The following is a 22,495-nucleotide window of genomic DNA, read 5'->3' on the forward strand; positions in this document are numbered from 1 at the left end:
CTGTCCATTAGCTTCTGCTGGGCAACAATACTAGCAACTGCAAAGAAGCGTCCTGCAAACAAGAGCTCTCCAGGTCAGGAACCATCATATGGAGATGGCCAAGAGCAGCATGCCCGGGGAGGTGCTCCACTCCCAGGGAGCCCCTTCTCTCTTTTCCCTCCTGCCAGGTTTCTCCACTCGCTGTTTGCTCTGCAGCTCTGTGCTGGCTCGGTGGTGCTGCCACGTGCCCACATCTGCAGGTGGGGTTTGGCTGCCTGGAGCCTTGAACTCACTGAGCCCTGGGTCGTGTGGTTAAACATTGTCCTAGCTGAATGGCCAGGCCCCCACCAGGAACCTCTCTGGATTTCATTGCGGCCAGCGGGGAGGTGAATGTGAAAGGGGGAGGGGGAAGGTGCGGTGTGAGGGCTCAGTCTGCCTAGCCGCTGCGTTCTCCCCAGGCATGGGTTCCACAGCAGCCCTGCCCTGCCTGATGCTGCTTTGCCTCCTGCACCTCGTAGCTGGAGCATCTGCACAGCCGTAAGCCCTCTCTGTGTCCATCTGTCCATGCTTGGTAGGATGATGGTTGGTCTTAGCTTGCTGGTGATGCTCAGGGACAATCCTGGCCTTGACTGTGGTTGCTGGTTGGGGGGGAAGTGCTCGGGGTGGTGTGTTGTGTTATTCCTGTGAGTGCAGAGGACTTTGTGCCTGGGGCTGGAGCCTCTGGGCTGCTTTGGTGTAGGTGCAACCTCACAGACAAGCTGGGGCATGAGCAGAATCATTCCTCTCCCCCCAGACCCAACCAACAGCTGCTTCCAGAGGTGTTTATGGGCAAAGGGGGCTCTGGTCTATGAACCGGGCAGATCGGGGAAGGCTGGGTGGCACAGCCCCACGGAGAACATCCAGGGGTAGAACAAATCAGGTATCCCCTGCCTTGGGAGTCTGAATGGGAAGGGAGTGCTGGTCTTTGGTGGGGGTCCCTGCCCACTGTTGAGGAGTCCTCTCCCCAGGAGATACCTGGTGCTCTTCCCCTACGTGATCTACTACCCACACGGGGGCAAGGTGCACATCCACCTCATGGACCTGGATGGGCCCGTGCGGGTCACCCTCCACCTGGCGAGCAGCCATGGCGTCCCTAATGTCACCCTGGAGGAGACGGGCGACAAGATCCTCCAGCTGGACTGGCCCCTCTTCCCCAACGTGAGTGACTGAGGGCCCCAGGAGGGAATGTCCATCCCTTAGCCACTGCTGGAGCCAGGGGAGGGGACATGGGGGCTGTCCGAGGTGGGCAATGGAGGGCAGAGGGACACAGGGCAGACACGAAGACCTGCTGAGCTGCATCTACATTGTCTTCCCATGATACACCCAAGCCCACCGTAAAGGCTTTGCACCCATTTCTGTTGTTTCCCTGGGGGCAGATTTCTACCCCCACAGAGGAGGTGGCGTACCTGCATGTGTCCATCCAGGGAGGTTCCCTGAGGGTCTCTCAGCAGAGGGAGGTCCTGCTGAAAGCCCCAGGTCTGTGGACTGTGATACAGACAGACAAAACTACCTACAAGCCTGGGCAAACCGGTGAGGGGCAGGAGATGCTGGAAGAGCTCATGGGCTCTGGGGATGGGATGCCCAGGCTGGGTCCCAGGCTCTAGCACTCACTCCTGCTCTGGGGTTTGCTCTTTCCAGTGAAGTTTCGAATTCTCCGTTTGGAGGAGGACTTCATTCCCAGTGACAGAAAGGTGAGATGGGGTCAGGGTGCAGGAGGTGTGGTGGTGACAGGGTCCTCACGTGGTGAATCTGCTGGGTCTTGGCAGCAGGGACCGCGGTGTCACAGTGAGCACAGGCAGCTGGGCAGAGGCGTGGCTGGGCTGCTCCACGCTGAGTGCTAACCCCTTCTCTCTGTTTTTGCAGCTTCCCTTGGTGACCGTGACTGTGAGTCTTCACCGTGTGCCATCCTGCCAGCTCCCTCGGGAGGCGCAAAGGGGCCCAGAACACATGTGCTGCTGGGCACCAGGAGTGGGGACAGAGAGGACATCCCTGATGCAGAGACATCACAAGGAGTAGGGAGAAGGGCTTGGGTTCCTCATCCTCATTTCCAACCCCATTTGGGTCAGCTTGCCTGCGTGGGGGACCTCAAGGCAATGCCACTAAGGGCCATCTTATGTGCATGAAGACAGTGGTGACTATTGCCAGGGAGATTTCAATCTGTGTAGAAAACCAGGAGCTCCCAGTGCAGACTGGAGCATCCCCCAGTGTCCTGCTGCTGGAGCTCAGCCTGCAGGCTGGAGATCAGCTAACACAGCTTCTGGGGCAAGTGTTCCACCTGGAGAGGTGATGCCCTCAGGGTCTGAGCATGGCAGCAGGGCAATCCATGGCAATCTCTGCTTCTTGCGAGGTTGCACAGAGCGATGAGTCCTCCAAGTGGTCAACCCCACCGCTGCCACAACTCCCCAGGTGAGGGCTGACACTGTGTGCCCCCATGTGCAGGATTTCGGAGGGAGAACCATCGCGTCATGGCAGGATGTGAGCCTGCAGCAGGGCATTGCGGACCTGTCCCTCCCGCTGGCCCACTCATCCCTTGGCAGTTACATCATCACGGTGGAACAGAAGACTCACATCTTCTATGTGGAGACAAACAGTGAGTGGGCATGAAGGCTTTTGGGAGCCATCATGCTGGATGGCAAGAAACGGGCAAGGAAGAAGTGGGCAGGCTCCTGATTCCCATTGTTCTCCTGCAGGGCCACCCCACTTCCAAGTGCTTCTTCAGCTGCCGTCCTTTGTGATGGTGACGGACGAGATGATCCCACTGCACGTCTGCGGGTGGTGAGTTGGCGAGTGGCCACGGGGCCGATGTTGCCTGCAGCCTCCCCATCCCCTTCCTGCTCCATCCCCACAGGTACCCATCTGGGAAACCTTTCCGGGGCAGGGCTGAGGCCAGACTGTGCCAGTGGCACAACTATTATCTGAACGAACCTGGCAAATGTGCTACATTTGAGGCTGAGGTGAGGGCAGAAGACGGGGAATGTGGGTGGTGATCCTGGACGTGTTTCCCCATCTCGGGGTACTGTGCCTTGGGGAAGACGGCTGGGTGCAGTGACTGGGCATCACTGGGAGATCCAGCTTTCACATCAATGTTCTGTAAAGCCAGTCATCCCAAAGAGTGTGGGGGAGTTGGGTGGGGACTCGGGGTGCTCCTCGGGACAGGATGGGCAGGAATGGGACAGCCACATGGCAGAGCAGCATACCAGCCCTGGGGTGGATGTTGCAGGGTTCCAGTGCTGGAGAATGGGCTGGTGGGAGGCAGCAGCACCTGAGAGCCCCAATCCACCACTTCCCTGCAGATGACACCCAAGGGCCGGGCCATGGGCTGCTGCTAATGTGGGCAACTCTCTCCTTCAGACAGGGAGGAATGGCTGCTTCTCCACCCAGATATCCACGGCTTCTTTCAACCTGACCAGCCCCGACTATGAGAGGCGGCTCTACGCCAATGCAATTCTGACAGAGCGGAGGACCGGTAAGCGCAGTCAGGGTGCACCTGGGGTGTCCGTCCTTCCCATACACACGCATCAGCTGCTCTGGCCCTTCCTTGCTTTGGTGTTTCCTCTACTCCCATCTGTGGAGCAATCCCTCAGGCCCTGAAGGCTCTTCAGGAACTTCTTCCTATTCCAGGATCCTTCCCCAGCTGTTCCCCCACCATCCACCTCCCATTCTGCACTCTCTGCCCATCTGACACAAGTTGGGATGCTTTGTCAGTGACTGGAAAGCTGTTAGGGTTATTATTTTTTTCTTGTCAGGTCTTTCTGACTTTGGTCAAGATTATAAATAGCTGTTATCTGCCTGAGTAGGGTTGTTATAAACTTCCTTAGGATCAGGTAAAGAGCCCAGTTTCAGCGCAGCACAGATAGGAATGGCAGATCCTATCTGTCTGTATCAGCTAAGGGAGTAAAGATGGGTAGTTTTGATCATTTTGGAGTAAAGATGGGTACTTTGATAGCACCCAGATCCTGCCTTGTGCTGCTCATAGTTCAGCTCCTGTCACCCTGAGGACAATTTCTTGTGCTTGTTGCCCATCAAATGGGCTTTTGCACTGTGCAAACTCACCCCTAAACATAGCTTGCAAGAGGACAGCTTTGTTTCTTATGGCAACATGCAAAGAAAGCAGTGGGGAGCAAACATGCAGCTCTACATACTCGTGACTCTGACCCATTTTCCTGCCATGCATGAGTTGAAGAGAGGGAGATAGCTTTGCATCACAAGCTCTGCCTCATGAGCTTTGCATTGCTACTTCTCCTGTCCTTCCTTTCGCTTCGGACTGGGCCAGAGTGGTGTCTGCATCAGCACCAGCTGGTAACACTGCTTGGGGTGGGGACTGGAGAGCAGGCACTGGGCCCAGCTCTCCTGGGGGGTTTGCCAGGACAAATTGCTGAGCGCCATCTCCAGCCTCATGCACCACCCAGCACAGCTCTGCATCTGTGATGCTGAACGTGAGACATCAGGGGGTCAAACTTCACACCCCTATCCTGAGGACACAGAGGCATGGGTGGAGGTGACATGTGGGAGAAAGCAGGGATGGAGCCATTAACGCTGTGCCACCTAGCGCCTCTCGTCTCTGCCTCCTCTCTGCAGGGAATTTGCATAGCCTGACTAAAAGCTGTAACATTCTGCCTGAAATGCCCACAGCTGCATTCAAGAACACCGATGGTTTCTACAAGCATGGGATGCCCCCCACTGGCACGGTAATGGAGGTTTCCTGTGCCCCACAGCCCTGCTCTCCCACCCTTACCCTTTGGCTCCAACACAGCCTGTGCATCTCCTCTTCCTCCTGGTGCAGATGCTGCTGAAGGGAGCCGTTGGTATCCCTTCTGCCTTCACCAACCCAACATGACCACTTGTGGGATGCTTATTCACTCTTTTTGGGGGACTGAGCATGGCTGGCTCATGTCTCCCGGTGTACTCCTCCAGGGATGTCACAGCACAGTGTGTGGTGGTCGTGGCTGCTGCAAGCCTTTCCATCCTGCTGGGCTGTCTTCACTTTTGAGACTCCTGATTTCCACCCCTCAGGGTGATCTCAAGGAGGTGCCTCTGCCCTCAAAGCACGAAAGCCGAAATGACAGTACCGTCCTGAATTCCTCCTCTTCGGACAGCCAAAGTTTCTTGAAGATCCACAGGATGAAAAGGACGCCACCCTGCAGAAAGCCCCTGCGACTCCGGGTAGATTACGTCCTCAACAAGGAGGCCCTGGGGACCGAGCTGCAGAGCGTGGATGTGGTCTTCCTGGTGGGTCTTTGCCTAGTGAGGAATGGGGGACAGTGCACAAAGAACAGAGCTCAGAGGAGGAGGATAAAGCTGCTGGACTGGCCAGGATGGAGCCATTTCCAGTCAGCCCTGCACGGGCACTGTTGGCTTAGGGTCTTGGGGTTGGACACTGGAGCTGTTGGGTGTTGGGGAACCATTTCACTTCCTCCTGAAGCACCAATTTAGCCCTTCCCATCTCTTCCCTCCTCCTTTGCAGGTCATGGCCAGAGATACCATTGTCAGCCTCCTCAGGAAGGAGCTGACCTTGGAGGCAGGTAGGTCCTGCAGCAGAGACGGGTCATGAAGGGCTCTGCTGCCCATGCCTGGACCTCACCTCCCTCCCTGTCCCAGGGCTGAGAGGCTCCTTCTCCCTGGAGCTGCCTGTTGGCCCCAGGCTGGTGCCCACGGCCATGGTGCTGGGCTATGTGATGCTGCCTGGTGGCAACGTGGTGGGAGACTGGGCTGAGCTGCACATCGCCATGTGCTTCCCCAACCAGGTGAGTGGAGGCTGCGAGCCATCTCCTGGCTTCCAGCACACCACTTGCTCTCCACCCTTTGCCATTTTTTTGGGGGATGGAGAGGAAGTCCTTTCTGGGACCCTCTCCCCAGGTGAAGCTGTCCTTCCCGGAGCAGAAGGCTCTGGCAGGCTCGCAGGTCCGCCTGAAGGTGCAGGCTGCCCCAGGGTCCCTGTGTGCCATCCACATCATGGATCAGCCCACATCGTACTATGGTCTCAAGGCTGCCTATGGCTCCAAAGTGGTGAGTATGGAGTGGCCTCGGTGCTGGACTGGTGCCTTTTCATGGGGAATTTGCAGGGGACTTGCTGCTGGGATACAGGGACAGTGGGTTCTCACTGCCAGGCACATTTCAGGGGACGGCAGTGAGGACCTGGTCCCAAGAGCCCTGCCATCCACAGAGTCTGGGGCTTTGCATAGGGTCCAGGGCTCTACTGGCCAGGGCCTGAGCCACAGAATTGCCCTGCGGTGCTTCCTTGGGTGGCAATATTGAAGATAGGATGCGAGTGGTGGGAAGCAATGCCTGCTCCTCTGGGAGAGGAGGAGATGGAGCAGCAATGGGCCCCAGCAGAGGGGTTGGAGCTGGCAGCATCACTGCCCTGCCTGGAGAGGTGCCAGGGCTATGGGATGATGCCAGGAGCAATGAGGGCTGGAGCTGGGCCAGGAGTATTTCAGGTCTTCCTCAACTAACGCTCACCTGTTTGGCTTAGGTCTATAACTTACGCCCATCTTCTGAAGACAGCTCTTATTCTGAATATGGAGCATTCTGTGTTGACCCTTATTGGGGTATGCATCCAGTAAACGCTATACCACTCAACCCATATGATATGACTTCCTTCGAATACAAACGTCGGCGCGCTAGGCAGGCAGCAGAATTTCTCAGATTTCAAGACCCGTGTGACCCGGGAGTGGTAGGAGCCATCCCCCACCCCCCACCTCCCCATCCCTGCCTTATGCTCCTCTTCCTCACAGGGAGGGCTTCTTGGGATGCAGGGGCACCCGGTCCCCCACCCATCCCACATCGGTGCTCACAAACCGTCCTCCTACATCCCCCACGCACTGCACCCCGCTCCCAGCCTGCGGCAGGCGTGCGGATCATGCCTGTCCGTCTGGGCACAGTGGCTTACCGTGGGGACAGGGCTAAGCTCTGATCTTCCATTGTGAACCTGGACTTGAAGTGAGCAGCCAAGGAGAGGCCTCCCATTAGCAGCACTGGGTTGGGGCTGGCTGGGGACGGGGTGAGCAGAGCAGACCCAGCAGGTCACGGCCACCTGCCCCAGTGCAGCCGTGCGCCCTGGCATTCCTTTTCCCCTCCTGCACTCCTGCTGCAGTGTGCCAGGGGTCCTGATTTCTGGGAGCTCCTTTTTGGCTTGAAGCACGAGATGATTCCTCATTTCAGAAAGGGTCAGAAAGACGTTTTGGCAATGATGGTCTTCAGCGCACTGTGGTTCCCTCTTGTGTGTCACATTTCAGCGTGCAGCTTTGAGAACTGTCACCAACACTGTCCTGAACAGCTCTATGGCATTCCAAACAGTGGGTGAGCAGGGACGGTCTGCAAGAGCCCCCACACCAGCTGCTGAAGGGCAGAGGGGGACGCCCAGCCCCTGTCCTTCCTGGCAGCACATTCAAGTTGTGCCCATCAGCAGGGCTGGAGAAGGACAAAGAGGAAGATGAGAGAGAGCCCCGACCCAGGCAGGACCAAACACTGCAGAAGGATTTTCCTGGGACGTGGCTGTGGGAGCTGGTCCCTGTGGGGTAAGTAAGGAGCCCTGGAAGACCTCAAGCCAGGGGGCAGCTTCCCCTCTGGGTGCAGCACCAAGACCACTGGGTCGGTGTCCCTGTGTCAAGGAGTGGCACTGGGACGCATCCAGATGCAAACTTAGTACCAGCCCCAGGACAGACCCTGGCAAACCAAGTCCTGCAGGCAGGGGATGTTGTAAGAGAGAACCAGGAGCACTGGTGGCACCTCTGCCCACCCCAAACATGCGATGACCACCAGTGCTTGGACCACGGGTGGTTGGCACACTCCTTCTGCTGGCTCTGCCCGTCAGGCCTGGCCAGCAAGAGCTGTCCATCTCCCACCACCCCGCAGGGAGGAGGGCTCCGCAGAGGTGCCGGTGACAGTGCCCAACGCCATCACGGAGTGGACAGCCGGGATGTTCTGCATGGCACCCACGGGCTTGGGGCTAGCCCCCACTGTCACCCTCTTGACCTTCAAGCCCTTCTTTGTGGAGCTGGTGCTGCCCTACGCCGTGACCCGGGGCAAAACCTTCACCCTGGCCGCCACTGTCTTCAGCTACCTGCGGCAGTCCCTGCGGGTGAGTGGGGGGGGGGAGGCAGGGGCCAGGGGCTGTGGCCTGGTGGGGGCTGAGGGGGTCGTGGTCCCGCAGGTTCGGGTGACGCTGGCAGAGTCGGCGGAGCTGGAGGTGTCAGCAAGAGCAGATGGTGCGGAGAGCAGCTGCATCTCGGGGTTCAAAGCCAGGACCTTCCGGTGGGACGTGAAAGCCACCAGCCTGGGTATGGGTGCGGAGGAGCTGGTGAAGGGCTGGGGAAACCAGGGCTGTGTCACAGCTGCGTTCCCCATCTGCATCCCCAGGGAAGGTGAACGTCACCGTCACCGCCCAGGCGCTGCACTCTGAGGAGCTCTGCAACACTGAGGTACCCGTGGTGCCGGCGCAGGGGCATGTGGACACCGTGACGAAGCTGCTGGCAGTGGAGGTAAACGCAGAGGTTGGTGGCTGCGGGACAGGCTGCTTTGTCCCCTCATGGGGACCAGAGCTGCACCCAAAGCTGCTGTCCCAAGAGCAGAACAGAGCTGCTCCTGTCCCCTGGCCAGGCTGTACGGTGCCTGTGGGTACTACAGACTCCTAGATCAAGGCTCCTGCCATCCATACCATCAGTGGGGTGCCTTCCTTTTCCTTCTGGGGGTTAGGTTTGTAGGTTTGAGGCTGCTGGCTGGGCAATGTTCTGTTCAATCCCCTTGTTGTGCCATGCAAGGGGTTGCTCCAGCTCGTTCCATGTGGTCCTGAACTCCCTGGCCCATTAGGATGGCCAGAGAGCATTGGGGATGGGATCCAGGTGAGGTGTGAAGGGCTCTGGCTCGGGAAGACAGTGTCAGAGGGAGGGGAGGAATTTCTGGGATAGAGAAGTGTAGGCTGACTGATTGCGGTCTCACACCTGTTGTATTCCAGGCTTTAAAGCACAGAAGACCGATGTGAATGGAAATTACAGCTGCCTGGCTCTTGTTCTGCTCCTGACCCCATTGTACCCACCAGGCAGCTGAGGGCTTGAGCGTCTTCCCCCCCCTGCTTCATCCCCTTCACCTGAGTGCAGCCTCCAGCACCGTGCTTCAGATGAGGACTCTGTGACCCACCCGTGCCCCCCTCCCTCCCCAGCAGCCCTGCTGTCCCCCATGCTTCAGGGGCTGGTGAGGACCCTCTGCTGTGCTGTCCACTGGGGAGGCATGGTTTTCCATGAGCTGATTCTGGTACAATTCCTTGGAGAAGGGATCTGACAGCATGGGCAGGGGAAGGGGCTGGGCAGGGAGAGGAGGTGCCCCGGACACAGCTCTGCCCCTGCTCCACCAGGCTGGAAAACAAAAAACAAACCAACCCACAACAACAACAACAACAAGGAAAACAGAAGCAGCAGAGTGTTTTTCTTGCAAGAAAGCTCATTTTCTTCAGGCTCTTTCCCAGCATCCCTAGCCAGAGCCAGCTTCATGTCTTAAGTGCTGGCCCTTTGCATACAGGTCTCAATGACCCTGTCTTCCTTAATGATGTGTAAAGGGGGCTGTAGCTTTATTTGCATCCAATCTTCACTTTGTTTTAACAAATAAAAAGCTGAAATGAAAACTGAAAGAGTGTTTGTTGCATGGGTGGCAAGGCAGGAGGACAAGGAAGAGCAGCAGCAGAGCTGCCTGGCCAGGAGGCGCCACCTGGCTGGGCTGGGGGCAGCCCCTGCACTTGCTCCAGCTTCTGCTCCAGAGCCACCAGCAGCCCCAGGCGATGAATCCTCCCCGCAGTGTTTGCTCAGCATGTGCAGATCGGAGAGATGGAGGCCCCCATATGGATCTCCCCTTGGCCTCGCTGCCAATGGTCCCCTCTTCATCCTGCCCCCATGTCCCAGAGGGCTCGGTGTGATGGCCCTGAGCTCTCTGTCACATTGTGCCACCCTGGGGACACCTGGTGGGACCCTGACCTGAGCCAACACCCGAGGATGGCAGGACAGGCTGGATCCAGCATGCAGCCACATTCCCTCATCATGTCCATGAGGGCAGTGGGGACCAGGGCCAGTATGGGGACAGGTATGGGGACAGCAGCCAGGGTCAGCCCAGAGTCCACGGGAAAGGGCTTGGCCCCATCTCTGGCTTCCTTTGCTCATGCCTGTTTTAATGATATTGGAGGAAACATGGCAAAAATGCAGCTTGAGACCTGTGATCAGCCCAAGTATCTATTGTTTGGAAAAATAGGAAAGGTCTGGGAACAAACCCTACTGAGGAATCGCCACCAGCTCCCAGGGTGTTCTAGTACCTTGCTTCTTGCTTTCGTTTTGGAAACATGGCCCTGCTCCCTCCTGCCAGCATTTCCCAGCAGCTGGGGGATTACAGCAAAGTGAAGAGGTGCGTAGGAGGTTCCTGCCCCCTGGTTCGGAACCTCTCCAGCCTATGGGAACATCTCAAATTGCAAAAGTCCATCACAGCCTTGAACCCAGGATGGCAAACATTGCCCTGGCTATATCTGCAGATCTGCACTGGCTGATCGTCCCACACCTTGTTTGCTCACTGTGGGCAAAGAGAAGCTCTCACTGGGGAGCCTGCAGCAGTACAGAAGGAGGTCTTCAGCCACCCAACACAAGGAGATTGTAGCCACCCCAAAGTCTGTTCGCAGCTGGAGGCATGGGGTCTCCAGCAGCCCTGCCCTGCCTGCTCCTTCTCATCCTGCACCTCACGGCTGGAGGATCTGCAGCACTGTAAGCACTCTTTGCCTCCACATATCTGTCCATACCTGGTGGGAGGGTGGTTAGTCTTGGCTCAGTGCTCAGTGGGACATAATGGTCCCTGTGCCTGCAGTAGCTGGTGAGGGTGGCAGTGCTTGGGGTGAGCTGTCCATGAGCATCAAGGACATGGCACCTGGAAGCTTCTGGGGCTGGTGGCTTTGGTTTATTGTCGGTGCCACCCCATGCAGTGTTGGTGGGCAAGCAGAGCCTTAGCTTTGCTGAACCAAGAAGCCAGGGAGAGGCCAGAAGCAGGGGGAGGAGGTGCAGTGGGGTGGCCCTGTGGTGGCTGCCCCAGGCTGTGCTCCTGGCTGCTGTCTCCATGCCCTTGATGGTGGTGCTTCTCCTTGCCAGGCATTACGTGGTCACGTCCCCAGCTGTGATCTACCACCCCCATGCAGCGACGCTGTGGGTCCATCTCAGTGACCTCTCCCAGCCTGCCCAGGTGACTGTCCAGCTGCAGAGAGCAGCTGGGGCTGGCAACATCACCCTGCTGGAGAGGAAGGTGCAGGAGCCTCACGTGCATCTGAACGTCACCTTCATCGTGAGTGTCACCCCAGGATGCCTTGACTCCCCACTGCCTCCAGCTCGCCTGGGAGCTGGGCTGGTTTCCTCATCATTTTGTAGGATTTCCCTGTGCAGGCAGAAGATCTCTGCACCATGACAGCTTGTCTCCTGGCATTTCCCCCCTTTAGGCCCCAGCCCCCTCCAAGGGGAAGGAGGAAATCGTGGATCTGCACGTCTCAATCCAGGGAGATTCCCTGGATGTCTCCCAAAAGAAGAAGGTGATGCTGAGAGCCCTGGAGCCTGGGATCTTCATACAGACAGACAAGGCTGTCTACAAGCCTGGGCAGCAAGGTGAGGGGCGAGATGGGGTCTGTCTGGATGAAGGACCAGGGGACAGCAGGTTCAGCCTTGCTCCCACCCAATGTGAGCTGATGGAGATGGGGGGCTCACCCCAGGGTGCTCTGGGACCTCCAGCACTGGCCCAGAGCAATGCCAGGACATGCTGGCTGCACTGGCTGGGGACAGTGCCCCGCTGCAGGGCTCAGGGTGGGCTTCTATCCACCTTCCCCATGCAGATGTGCCCACCACTCACTCCTGTGTCCCCCTTTGCTCTTTCCAGTGAAGTTTCGAATTGTCTCTTTGGATAAAGACTTCGTTGCCAGTGACAAGAAGGTGAGGACAGCATGAGGGACAAAGGAGAGGTGACAGGGCTCACTGTGCTGCTCTCCTTCCATCTCAGCAAGCCGTGGCAGAGGTTGGGGGTCAGCCATTACCTTTCCCCTTGGGAATCCTGCCCCAGGCAATTCTGCCTGGGCTGCCAAGCTCAGGGTGTGGTGTGTCCTTCACACAGCTTTGGCAGGAAAGAACCACAGAGTTAGTTGCACATGAGACATGGGAATGCTCCCACTTAAACTTTCATTTAGGGACATAGGAACAGTGAGTGGGAAGCAGGGAAAGTGCTGCTGTTATCCATCAAATCACAAGTCACCAGAATTATAGGTTAGTTCAATCTCTGGTGCTCCCAAGCAGTCACTTGTGTGTCTGGAAGTGCAAGAGGTTTCCAGGTGAAATGGATGATGACTTCTTGCAAAGGTGCTGGGAGATGCTGCCTCTCCTTGCCATGCTGGCTCACCTCAGCTTGAGCCATCCACAGGCTCAAAATCAGTCCCAAAGCAAATCAGCGGGGTGGAAGGTCACAGCATCCCATGAGCAACCCTCGCTGTCCTTTGCCTGTGGTTCTAGAGATGTCCCCACCCTGGGGAGAACCTAAGGAAAACTTTGAATTTCCCCTGTAACCATCTCCTTCTTGCCTTCCAGCTGCCCCTCGTGTTCCTGAAGGTCAGTCTGGGAGGTGCAGGGAGGCTCCTGGGTGGTGCAGGCATGGGAATGTGGCATGGCTGGGAGAGGGGGAACCTGACACGGGGGTGCTGGTTGGGCTCCCCGGGGTGCCCTGGGAAGCGAGGGCCGACACCGCGTGTCCTCGTGAGCAGGACCCCAGAGGGAACCGCATCGCGCAGTGGCGAGACGTGAGCCCACGGCAGGGCATTGTGGACCTGTCCCTCCCGCTGGCTGCGGAGCCAGCCCTGGGCACGTACACCATTGAGGTGGAGGGAAGGACTCGCTCCTTCAGCGTGGAGGAATACGGTGTGTGGGGACCAGGGCCGTGAGGAGTAGGGTGGGAGGGAGCCGTGCCTTGGCACATCCTCGTGGGCAGTGTGTTGTGGCCACCCGGCCACCCATGTCCTTGTGCTGGGAGGGACAACTCCTCCTCCCTTCACTTCTCCATCAGTGCTGCCCAAGTTCGAGGTGACCATTGACATCCCCTCCACTGTGCTGGAGAAAGACGAGAAGTTTCTGGTGGAGATTTGTGGGAGGTGAGCCCGAAACAGGCTGTGCTGGGAGCACGGAGGGGATGAGGGGCACGACGCGATGTGACCCACCAGGTGCTGTTGCTCCCCACACCCCCTGCCTGCCCTCCACCCAACAGGTACACCTACGGGAAGCCCGTCCAGGGGAAGGTCCAGGCCACTGTGTGCAGGCCCTTCTTGTTCGGCCGGGTGATATACGTTCCTGAGCAATCCTCACCGAGTACAAACTGTATCGAGGTTGGCGGGCAGGTGAGCAAAGCTGGAAGCACGGGGGGCAGTGGGACAGCCCACCCCCAGGACTGCTCCCAGCGCGGCTGACTCCTTCCCTCCCTCCAGACCGAGAAGAACGGCTGCTTTTCGACAGAAGTTTTGATGACTTCCTTTAGTCAGACCAATGGCAGGCTTCAGAAGCGTGTGCGAGTCAAGGCATCACTGGTGGAGGAGGGGACAGGTAGGGGTGGTGGTGTCCTCCTGCTCGGGAGTAGGATCTGTTGTTGCATTCACCCCTGCATGCACCCACATGCACACAGCGTGGAGGTGTCAGGCTTCCTCGGGGAAGCCCACAGGCAATGCTGTGATTTAGAGGTGTGCGTGTGTAGGAATCAGGCCCAGGTGGGGATGTGAGACAGGTCAGCAAGGCAATACTTCGCATAGTCACCAGAGAAACTGTCAGGAAGATAAAATGCTTTGAAAGGATCCAACTCCTCAGCCCCACAGCCAGCAGCAAGTATAGTCCTTGTGACACAAAGCAGTCCCTTCACTCGGCTCCGTGACACTGCTTCCTTCCCCGGGTGGTGAGCGGGACCGTCCTCCCCACCCACCAACCCGGTCATGCCAGAAATGATCACTGATGGCTTTACTTTGGAAAAAATGCGAAGACTGGGGGTTGTTCCCAGGCCCATGGGCCCTGAGGCAGGCCCACATCATGGTGCTTCAATGCCTCTTACAAAGTCTTTGCAGTAAACCATGTCTTGCTTCAGGTCTAGACCAAGCCACAGAAGTTTTGATCTACTTGTAGGAGGTGCAAATAGTGCTCAAAGATGCTGGCTGCAGAGGGAGAGCCTAAAATGTCCCAGGACCCTTCGTGCAGTGAGCTGGCAGCAGCTAACCTGTGCCTGGTGTCCCCAAGACACACTCAGCTCCCCTCTCCTCTCTCCACAGGGCTGGAGATGAACAACACCAAGAGCTTTGACATTTTGCCTGAAATATACAAGGTTACCTTTGAGAACACCAAAGACTTCTACAAGCGTGGGATTCCCTACACGGGGACGGTAACAGGGATTCCCCCACAGCCCTGCTCTCCCACCCCTGCCCCACAGCTCCAGCCCAACCCTCACATCTCCCCTTCCCTCCCCGTGCAGATGCGGCTGGAAGGACCTGGTGGCTCTGCCCCCAAGGAGAAGCAGCTTGTGCTCTTAGTTAACCATCAAGGACAAGCTACAAGACACAGCTTCCTGACTGACACGTTGGGGAGAGCCTCCTTCAAGCTGGACACCTCTGGTTGGACTAGCTCTGTCACCCTGCGTGTAAGCAGACTGTCAGCCCCTGGGGCTTCTTGCGTTGCTTTCTCCATTGGTATGGGGCTGGGCACCTTCTCCAAGCCAAGACAACAGCCCGAGTCAGTGGTGCCTGGTGCCAGGTCCTTGAGGCTGCTGAACCCTGATTTCCACCCTCATTGCTCAGGGTCAAGTCAATGAGTCGGCCAACACCCAGGAGAGCAGTGGCTCGTCACCCCACTACGAATCAGCTTTTGCGACCCTGCAACCCTTCGTTTCGAAGAGCCAGAGCTTCCTGCAAATCCACCAGCTGGAGAGCAAGCTGCCCTGCAGCCAGCCCCAGCAGCTCCAGGTGGATTACATCTTCAACAAGGAAGCCTTGGGGACTGAGCTGAAGAGCCTGGATGTGGTCTTCCTGGTGAGCATTCACCTGGGGAGGGAAGGCAGCAGGTGTAAGGACATGAGAGTCCCTGTGTACACACACATGCACAGTTGTGTCCCCACGGACCAGGCAAGTAGCATTCTCTCCTGGCTGGACTGAAAGACCACAGCCTGTTAGCAGAGGTATCTGCTCGCTCTGCTTGCCAGTGGGAGATACTGTGGGGGCTGGAGACTGGACAAGTTCAAAACCCTCCCGGCACTCAAGCCCTGGGGTCCATCCTCTGTCAGGGTATTTTGGGTCTCCACAAAGCATAGGGTTTGCCATTCCCATCTCCTCCTCTGCAGGTCATGGCCAAGGGGACCATTGCCACCATCCTCAGGAAGGAGCTGCCCATGGAGGCAGGTAGGTCCCACAGCACAGATGGGCTGTGCAGGGCTCTGCTGCCCATGCCCGGACCTCACCTCCCTCCCTGTCCCAGGGCTGAGAGGCTCCTTCTCCCTGGAGCTTCCTGTTGGCCCCGAGCTGGCGCCCACGGCCACGGTGCTGTGCTACGCGTTGCTGCCCAGCGGCGAGATGGTGGCCGACAGCACCAAGATCAGCTTGGCCAAGTGCCTCCCCAACAAGGTGAGTGGAGGCTGTTGGAGGCCAGAAAATCTTCCCCTGGCTTGTCATGGTGCTCTGTCCTGCTCCAGACACCTCACAGCATCGCAGCCACTCCAACCCATGCCCTGAACCCTTGAGCTTGATTTTATCCATCGCTGTGCTTCTCCAGAAGACCTCCACATCCGCAGCTTTGTTCTGCTCCTCCGCCATCCTGCTCTCATCCCCTGACACCCCTGTCCCTCCCCAGGTGAAGCTGGCCTTTTCGGAGGAACGGGCACTGCCCGGCTCGGTGCTGAGGCTGGAGCTGGAGGCAGCCCCGAGATCCCTGTGCGCCATCCGCGCTGTGGACCGGAGCGTGCTGCTCTTGAAACCTGAGGCCGAGCTCAGCATGGAGGAGGTAGGTGGTCCCACAGGGGTTTCGCCCCCTTGTGCAGCACCATGGACCAGCCAGGATGGAGGAGGAGATGATATCAACCTGGTGGGGATTCTGGCCTGTCCCCAGCTGGATGTTCAGCCCCTGGGACCAGGTGGTGGCCTGGTGGCTCTGGGGGCTGGAGGCAGGCTGGCAGCAGACCCCAGCTGGTTTTGTGCCTTATATGTTGTGTTTATTCCCAGATCTACAAAGTGCTACCCAATTTTGACTCCCCTGGAAGCATTCGAGACCCAGAGCCCTGTTCATCTTTCTGGAGACATCCCCGCTCATCCCGCACCCTACCCATGAGAAACACAGATGGTTTTCTCCGTGGAAGGAGTTATATTTTACCTCCACCTTTCTGGGAAAATTTCCAGGTGGACGCCTACAAGTTATTTCAGGTAAAGTCTTGTGCCTCTTTGCTCCTCTTCAGGCAGGAGTCAGCAGTGGTTTGTGCCAGGTTCCCAGGCAGCACGGCAATGCCCCCTGAAAACCACGCTTGTGGGGAAAACCTTTCCCAGACTGCTCCCCTCTGCAGCCCTGTGACCATTCACAGCTCTGATGGGAATTTTTGCCCTGCTGGGTTTTGGGGACAGCCAGCCTCTTTTCATTTTTGCAGGACGCAGCACTGAAACTTCTCACCAATGCCGAGATCAGGACTGCTTGTGAAGAGTGGTTCGGCATGCCTCGGACACCTATCGTGGGCTCTATGGGTCCCCCAGGTCGGCGTCGTCACAAAGCACTCGGTAGAGAGGGGCTGAGAGAGGTGTTCCCTCTCCTGGTGGGGTGGTGGGGAGGGCTGTGTCACAGTGTTTTACCTTACAGAGTCACCGGAGGTCTTCCCTGGTGGCTCAGTTCTTGGTTGAAGGGGATTTTGGCCGCTCTTGGCTGCCTTCAGCAGAGATCCAGCCCTGGGCTGATATGCAGAAACCCACGGACCCTAATTTCTGCTCTGCCTCTTCTAGGTGAAGTATTACTCTCTTCCGCACATCCAGTGAGATACAGGATGAGTTTCCCTGCTGTCGCCACCCGTATATTAGATGTACCTCCTCCCATCCAGGAGGAGCCTCCGGCTCCGCGGTCGTACTTCCCAGAGACGTGGCTGTGGGACCTGGTCCCCGTGGGGTGAGTGGGAGCAGTGTCTGCAGGGCCGGTCCCAACCTCACCTCCTCTCCTGCGTGGAAGGACCTGGGACGACCCCAAAAGGTGCCCAGATGCCAGCAGAAGACTCTTGGTGGCCTCTTGATGCTCTGTCCCACCACCCCGCAGGGAGGAGGGCTCCGCAGAGGTGCCGGTGACAGTGCCCGATGCCATCACGGAGTGGACAGCCGGGATGTTCTGCACGGCACCCATGGGCTTGGGGCTGTCCCGTACTGTCACCCTCACGGCCTTCAAGCCCTTCTTCGTGGAGCTGGCGCTGCCCTACGCCGTGACCCGGGGTGAAGCCTTCACCCTGGCCGCCACCGTCTTCAACTACCTGCGGCAGTGCCTGCGGGTGAGCGGGGGGCAGGGGCCGGGGGCCAGGGGCTGGGGGCTGTGGCCTGGTGGGGGCTGAGGGGGTCGTGGTCCTGCAGGTTCGGGTGACACTGGCAGAGTCGGCGGAGCTGGAGGTGTCAGAGACTGTGGGTGGGATGTACAGCGGCTGCGTCTGTGCGGATGAAGCCAGGACCTTCCGGTGGGACGTGAAAGCCACCAGCCTGGGTATGGGACACTGGGACCCCCTGTCCTGCTGCTTGGGGACTCCCCCTTATACAATGGTGTGGGCAGGGAGGGTGGAAGCAAACATGCTGCTGTCTGGGAAGCTCTTCTCTGCTCCACTTTCCCCTTCCCCTTCCAGTACTGTTCCCCTCCCTGGTGACCCCATCCCAACCCAGCCAGCCCCACACAAAACCTGATGCAAGCCCATGGGGGCTGCAGTGCGGGCTGGGGGGCTCTGTGGGAACTGGGCCCTCCATTTGCATCTGCAGGGGAGGTGAACATCACCGTCAGCACTGAGGCCATAAAGTCAGAGGAGCTCTGTGGTAACGAGGAGCCTGTGGTGCCAGCCCAGGGACGCGTGGACACTGTGATAAAGCCCTTGCTGGTGCAGGTCAGATGGGTTATGGACGAGGAAGGAGGGATGGGGGCTGAGCAGCCCCAGGGGGGAGCAGGAGGACCCCACTGCAGGGTCCTGGGAGCATGGGATGCTGTCATGGCTTTGGGGACATGGGGAGGGGGTTGGTCCCTTCTCCTGACCAACCCTATGATGTTGCTTCCCACAGCCCGGGGGCATCCTGGTGGAGAAGGCGCACAGCTCCCTGCTCTGCCAGGAAGGTAGGATGTGGGGATGTGGGGCAAGGATGCTTGGCTGCTGGTCATGCAGCCATGGAGGAGCCAAGGACCTTGGAGTCTTTGGGTCTCCTGCCTGAGGTGTCCAAACCCAGCCTTGAGCCTGTGGAGGGATGGAGCACCGAGGGGTGGGCGAGGACACTGTGGGGTCGGGACTGGTGGAGCTGGGCATCTCCACTGCCATGGCCCTCCATCCCTGCAGCCGCTGAAGAAGTCTCCCTGAAGCTTCCTGAAAACATCTTGGAGGGCTCACAGCGAGCCCACGTCACTGTGATGGGTAAGGGATGTGCCGAGGGCGCAGAGCTCCATGACCCAAACTCAGCTGGAGGTGGGACCCCCACTGAGCTGAGGTGGGACAGGATACGGGGTGCCTGCTGGGGAACACGGCCGGTGACGATTCTCCTCGCCTCCCCTGGTGCAGGCGACATCATGGGCAATGCACTGCAGAACGTGGACCGCCTCCTGGCCATGCCCTATGGCTGCGGGGAGCAGAACATGGTCCGCTTCGCCCCCAACATCTACATCCAGCAGTACCTGGAGAAGAGCGGGCAGCTGACCCCCGACATCCGCGCCAAGGCGCAGAGCTTCCTGCAGAGCGGTCAGCGTCCTCGGCCCCTCCTCCCCATCCTACCCTGCCTTGCTGCCCAGGGGAACCCCGGGCCCCCCACTTCTGTCCCGTCTTCTTCCCTGAGCCCTGGGGTGGGCCTGGCACCCAGGCTGCCTCTGGGGTCTTCCAGGGTGGGCTGCAGAGCGCCGTGTGAATCGCTGTCCCCATCTCCCTGCAGGGTACCAGCGAGAGCTGCTCTACAAGCATGCTGACGGCTCTTACAGCGCTTTTGGGGAGCGCGATGACAGCGGCAACACCTGGTAAGGGACTGCATGGCACGGGGCAGTGCGGTGACATCCCTCCAGGGACCAGCCATCTCCTCCTGCCACCAAACAGACCCCCTCGCTGCTCAACCCCTGGGTCCCCACCCCTCTGACGGCTCTCTGGCTCTCAGGTTGACGGCGTTTGTCCTCAAGTCCTTCGGGCAAGCCAGAGCCTACGTGGCCATCGAGGAACAGCACATCACAGATGCCCTGCACTGGCTGCAGAGGCAGCAGCTGAAGACGGGATGCTTCCGCAGCGTGGGCAAGCTTTTCAACAACGCCCTGCAGGTGGGCACGGGGTGGTGTGGGGGGACGTGGGGGCGGGTTGTCCCTGGCACATCCCTGTGCTGGTGGCACAGGCAAAGCCACCTCCTGCTGCCCCTTTTGCAGGGCGGTGTATCAGATGAGCTCTCGCTGTCGGCTTACGTCACGGCTGCGCTGCTGGAGCTGGGGGTGTCCCCAACGGTGAGGGCAACCCCTGGAGGGGAGTAGGCGCTGGGACAAGGGACCAGCCCAGCACCAAGGTCTGGATGTGTCAGGCCACACTGCTCTGGGCCGGAGCTGGGTGTAACTGGTCTCACCGGGCAGAGGTCCCAACCTGGGTGCGGCGATGTCCGTGCCCCTGGGCTGGCTCCTGACTGCTCGGTTTCCCCCTTCCCACGCCAGGAACCCACGGTGAGCTTGGCCCTGCAGTACCTGGAGGCTTCGAGCACCGACGACCTCTACACGCAGGCGCTGCTGGCCTACGTCTGCGGGCTGGCGGGGCGCCAGGAGCAGCACCAAGCCCGGCTGCAGAGCCTTGTCCAGCGCGGTGTCAGCACTGGTACCTCCTGCACCACCCCCCTCCACGCGGGCCCCCCTGCCCATCGCCGGGGGCCTCCCTGCACTACCACCCTTCTCTCCCCCAGAAGGGCTGCTCTTCTGGCAGAGGAAGGGGAAGGCTCTGCCCACAGAGTCCCTCTGGGCTGCGGCCGCGCCGGCAGAGGTGGAGATGACCGCCTACGTCCTCTTGGCACACCTGACCCAGCCTCAGGTGTCCTCCGCTGACCTGTCCAGAGCCTCCCAAATCGTCCGCTGGCTCAGCAGGCAGCAAAACCCCTACGGAGGCTTTGCCTCCACACAGGTATGGGCGTTGGGATCCCAACAGGGGGCTGGGGCTGCTGCAGGCACCAATGGGGTGACCATGGCTGGGTGCTTCTCGCCCAGGACACCGTGGTGGCCCTGCAAGCTTTGGCCAAGTACGCCACTCTGACATACGGCAGCAACGGCAACTCCGTGGTGACGGTGACAGCCCCAACGGGCTCCACGCAGGACTTCGTGCTGGACACGAGCAATCAGCTGGTGCTGCAGCGGGCAGCCCTGCACGAGCTGCCGGGGCTGTACACGGTGCAAGCCCGCGGGCAGGGCTGCGCCCTGGTGCAGGTGGGCACAGCCCGGGGTCCCCGTCCCCACGTGTCACCCATGGGGTGTCCCTCACCTCCCCACCCCACCCCAGGTGACCCTGCGTTACAACGTGCCACCACCGCCCAATACGGGGGCTTTCGAGCTCCGCGTGGAGACCGAGCCCAAGACGTGTAGCGCAGAGGCCAGCGCCCGCTTCCGCCTCCTCCTCCGGGCACGGTAAGGGCAGGGGACGCCCCCTGGGTTTTGGGGGGGGGCGACAGGGGCAACCCCCAGCCTCAGCACGGGGCTCTGCCCTTGCAGGTACACCGGGCAGCGCCCCACCACAAACATGGCTGTCATCGAGGCCAAGCTGCCGTCTGGCTACATCCCAGACAAGGGCTCGGTGGCCGAGGTGAGGTCCCTGCTGCCCCTCCACTCTGCCTGGTGCTGGGCCCCTGTCCCCCACGGGGACAGAGGGACAGCGACACTCCTGCTCTCCCTCTGTCCCCAGCTGAAGAGGCAGAAGCTGGTGAAGAAGGTGGAGGTGCAGACTGACCAGGTGACAATTTACCTGGACCAGGTGAGATGGGGCAGGGCCATCACCTCCAGCTGCAAGGAAGGGGCCGAGGTGGCTGGAGGTGGCCGTACCTCACCCCTGTGCCGTCTCCCCAGCTGACAAAGGAGGAGGAGACCTTCATCTTCACAGCCACGCAGGACTTCCCGGTGAGGAACCTGCAGCCAGCCACCGTGACACTGTATGACTACTACGAGACGGGTGAGCCCCCCTTGCGACCCCAAAGCAGACTCGCTGGGGCTCAGCTGAGCCATCCAGTAGCACTGAGGAGCTTTGGCTCATTAATGGGAGCAGCCCAGGGCCACCTTGCCCTGAGCCCACGTGCCAGCGATCGCCGCTCTCCTTGCAGGTGACCGCACGGATGCTGCCTACAGCGCTCCTTGCAGCTCAGGTAGGGGCTGAGTCCAGCAAGGCAGTGGGGTCACCCTTCGGGACCCCAGCAGCCCTGGCCTCCCTCCTTTGCCCCCTACGCAGCTCCTCTCCAGGGGTCTGGGGTCACACGGGGATGGGGTCAGGACCATGGACTGGCCGGGGGTGGCAGAGGGGCTCTTCTCTCACAGCATGCCCTTGTTCAATTTTGAAGAGGATGACAACCAGGCAAAGGAGAATTTCTAGAGGAGCCTGAGGTGTGGCAGCTGGTCCCTCTTTGCTCACCCCAATGCCCTCAGCCAAGAACCAGGACAGCCAAAGATTTCTGCTCCCCCTGGCCGAGGCCCCAAGCCCTCCACAGCGGAAGAACACGGCCCAGGCCCTCACGGCACCACCAGCACAGCAGAGACTCAACAGCTTCTCCCCACAGAGCAGCTCCTGCCCTGCCAGACCCAGGGCAGGGATGTCTCGGAGCTCTGCACCACCCTGCCACAGACGTTTTTATGGGAACACCCTGGTGCAGCTCCCTCCACAAACAGTGCTGCCACTAAAAGAGATCTGGGGATAACTCTGCAATCTCATCACAACAGATTTAGGCACTTGTTACCTGCCCTGGGTCTACATAAATGTATTTTCTTAAGTGCATCTTTTCTCTTTGTATTTCTTCTCCTAAACTTGCTGTGTTCCCCTCACTTGGAGAGGGCAGTGGGGCTGACCAGAGGCTGCAGGGGGGGTGGCTACTGTGGATGATGCTGGGCAGGGAGGGACTTCTGGGGCTGGCTGGCTGTTTGGCCCAAGCTTTGGGCCAGAGACAAATTGAGGTGTACTGAGGTGAACAGGCTAACCCCAGTGTTAGCAAAGAAACACAGACCCTGTACAACCTAGGGTTGTTTCTGTGTCTGTCAAGCAGTGCAGGAAAGGAAGCAGC

General features: G+C 59.2%; 2 protein-coding genes across 12 annotated transcripts; both read left to right on the forward strand.

Moving 5' to 3' along the window:
• The first annotated feature begins 306 nt into the window (after window positions 1-306).
• Window positions 307-9,640, forward strand: LOC110353789 (alpha-2-macroglobulin-like). 10 transcript variants are annotated; one of them, XM_072028835.1, is made up of 21 exons: window positions 309-516; window positions 987-1,176; window positions 1,395-1,548; window positions 1,657-1,709; window positions 1,882-1,902; window positions 2,458-2,608; window positions 2,709-2,793; window positions 2,897-2,972; window positions 3,370-3,484; window positions 4,597-4,706; window positions 5,032-5,247; window positions 5,483-5,540; window positions 5,617-5,762; window positions 5,875-6,024; window positions 6,491-6,691; window positions 7,254-7,317; window positions 7,424-7,535; window positions 7,873-8,098; window positions 8,171-8,297; window positions 8,377-8,510; window positions 8,972-9,640. In XM_072028835.1, the coding sequence occupies exons 1-21, from the start codon at window positions 440-442 to the stop codon at window positions 8,996-8,998; spliced, it is 2,493 nt and encodes an 830-aa protein (XP_071884936.1). In that variant the 5' UTR covers window positions 309-439; the 3' UTR covers window positions 8,999-9,640. The 10 variants fall into 10 exon arrangements, 6 of the variants coding, with proteins under 6 accessions (XP_071884936.1, XP_027301465.3, XP_027301467.3 ...); XM_027445664.3 differs by having other exon boundaries at window positions 310-516; window positions 2,867-2,972; XM_027445666.3 differs by having other exon boundaries at window positions 311-516; window positions 2,867-2,972; window positions 8,377-8,498.
• Window positions 9,641-10,531: 891 nt separating this feature from the next.
• LOC101796387 (alpha-2-macroglobulin-like protein 1) lies at window positions 10,532-22,212 on the forward strand. Of its 2 annotated transcripts, none has more exons than XM_072028667.1 (36): window positions 10,532-10,751; window positions 11,130-11,319; window positions 11,471-11,633; window positions 11,902-11,954; window positions 12,600-12,620; window positions 12,773-12,926; window positions 13,072-13,156; window positions 13,270-13,399; window positions 13,487-13,601; window positions 14,312-14,421; window positions 14,512-14,676; window positions 14,834-15,064; window positions 15,373-15,430; window positions 15,507-15,652; window positions 15,879-16,028; window positions 16,247-16,444; window positions 16,663-16,789; window positions 17,009-17,168; window positions 17,313-17,538; window positions 17,618-17,744; window positions 18,011-18,132; window positions 18,305-18,356; window positions 18,574-18,648; window positions 18,793-18,969; window positions 19,157-19,238; window positions 19,373-19,529; window positions 19,632-19,706; window positions 19,908-20,064; window positions 20,150-20,364; window positions 20,448-20,663; window positions 20,737-20,861; window positions 20,946-21,036; window positions 21,136-21,204; window positions 21,297-21,399; window positions 21,548-21,589; window positions 21,782-22,212. In XM_072028667.1, the coding sequence occupies exons 1-36, from the start codon at window positions 10,678-10,680 to the stop codon at window positions 21,811-21,813; spliced, it is 4,473 nt and encodes a 1,490-aa protein (XP_071884768.1). In that variant the 5' UTR covers window positions 10,532-10,677; the 3' UTR covers window positions 21,814-22,212. The 2 variants fall into 2 exon arrangements, with proteins under 2 accessions (XP_071884768.1, XP_038024623.2); XM_038168695.2 differs by having other exon boundaries at window positions 16,663-16,765.
• The last annotated feature ends 283 nt before the right edge of the window (window positions 22,213-22,495 follow it).

The sequence above is a fragment of the Anas platyrhynchos genome, chromosome 28 (assembly GCF_047663525.1).
Source record: "Anas platyrhynchos isolate ZD024472 breed Pekin duck chromosome 28, IASCAAS_PekinDuck_T2T, whole genome shotgun sequence".
In the NCBI taxonomy this organism is placed as follows: Eukaryota; Metazoa; Chordata; class Aves; order Anseriformes; family Anatidae; genus Anas; species Anas platyrhynchos.

Coding starts and splice junctions, on each gene's coding strand:
- LOC110353789 (XM_027445664.3), top strand. CDS start 440: ATGGGTTCCACAGCAGCCCTGCCCTGCCTGATGCTGCTTTGCCTCCTG. Junction 2,794..2,866: donor CCACTGCACGTCTGCGGGTG/GTGAGTTGGCGA, acceptor CCATCCCCACAG/GTACCCATCTGGGAAACCTT. Junction 7,536..7,872: donor TGGGAGCTGGTCCCTGTGGG/GTAAGTAAGGAG, acceptor ACCACCCCGCAG/GGAGGAGGGCTCCGCAGAGG.
- LOC101796387 (XM_072028667.1), top strand. CDS start 10,678: ATGGGGTCTCCAGCAGCCCTGCCCTGCCTGCTCCTTCTCATCCTGCAC. Junction 10,752..11,129: donor GCTGGAGGATCTGCAGCACT/GTAAGCACTCTT, acceptor TCTCCTTGCCAG/GCATTACGTGGTCACGTCCC. Junction 11,320..11,470: donor ATCTGAACGTCACCTTCATC/GTGAGTGTCACC, acceptor TCCCCCCTTTAG/GCCCCAGCCCCCTCCAAGGG.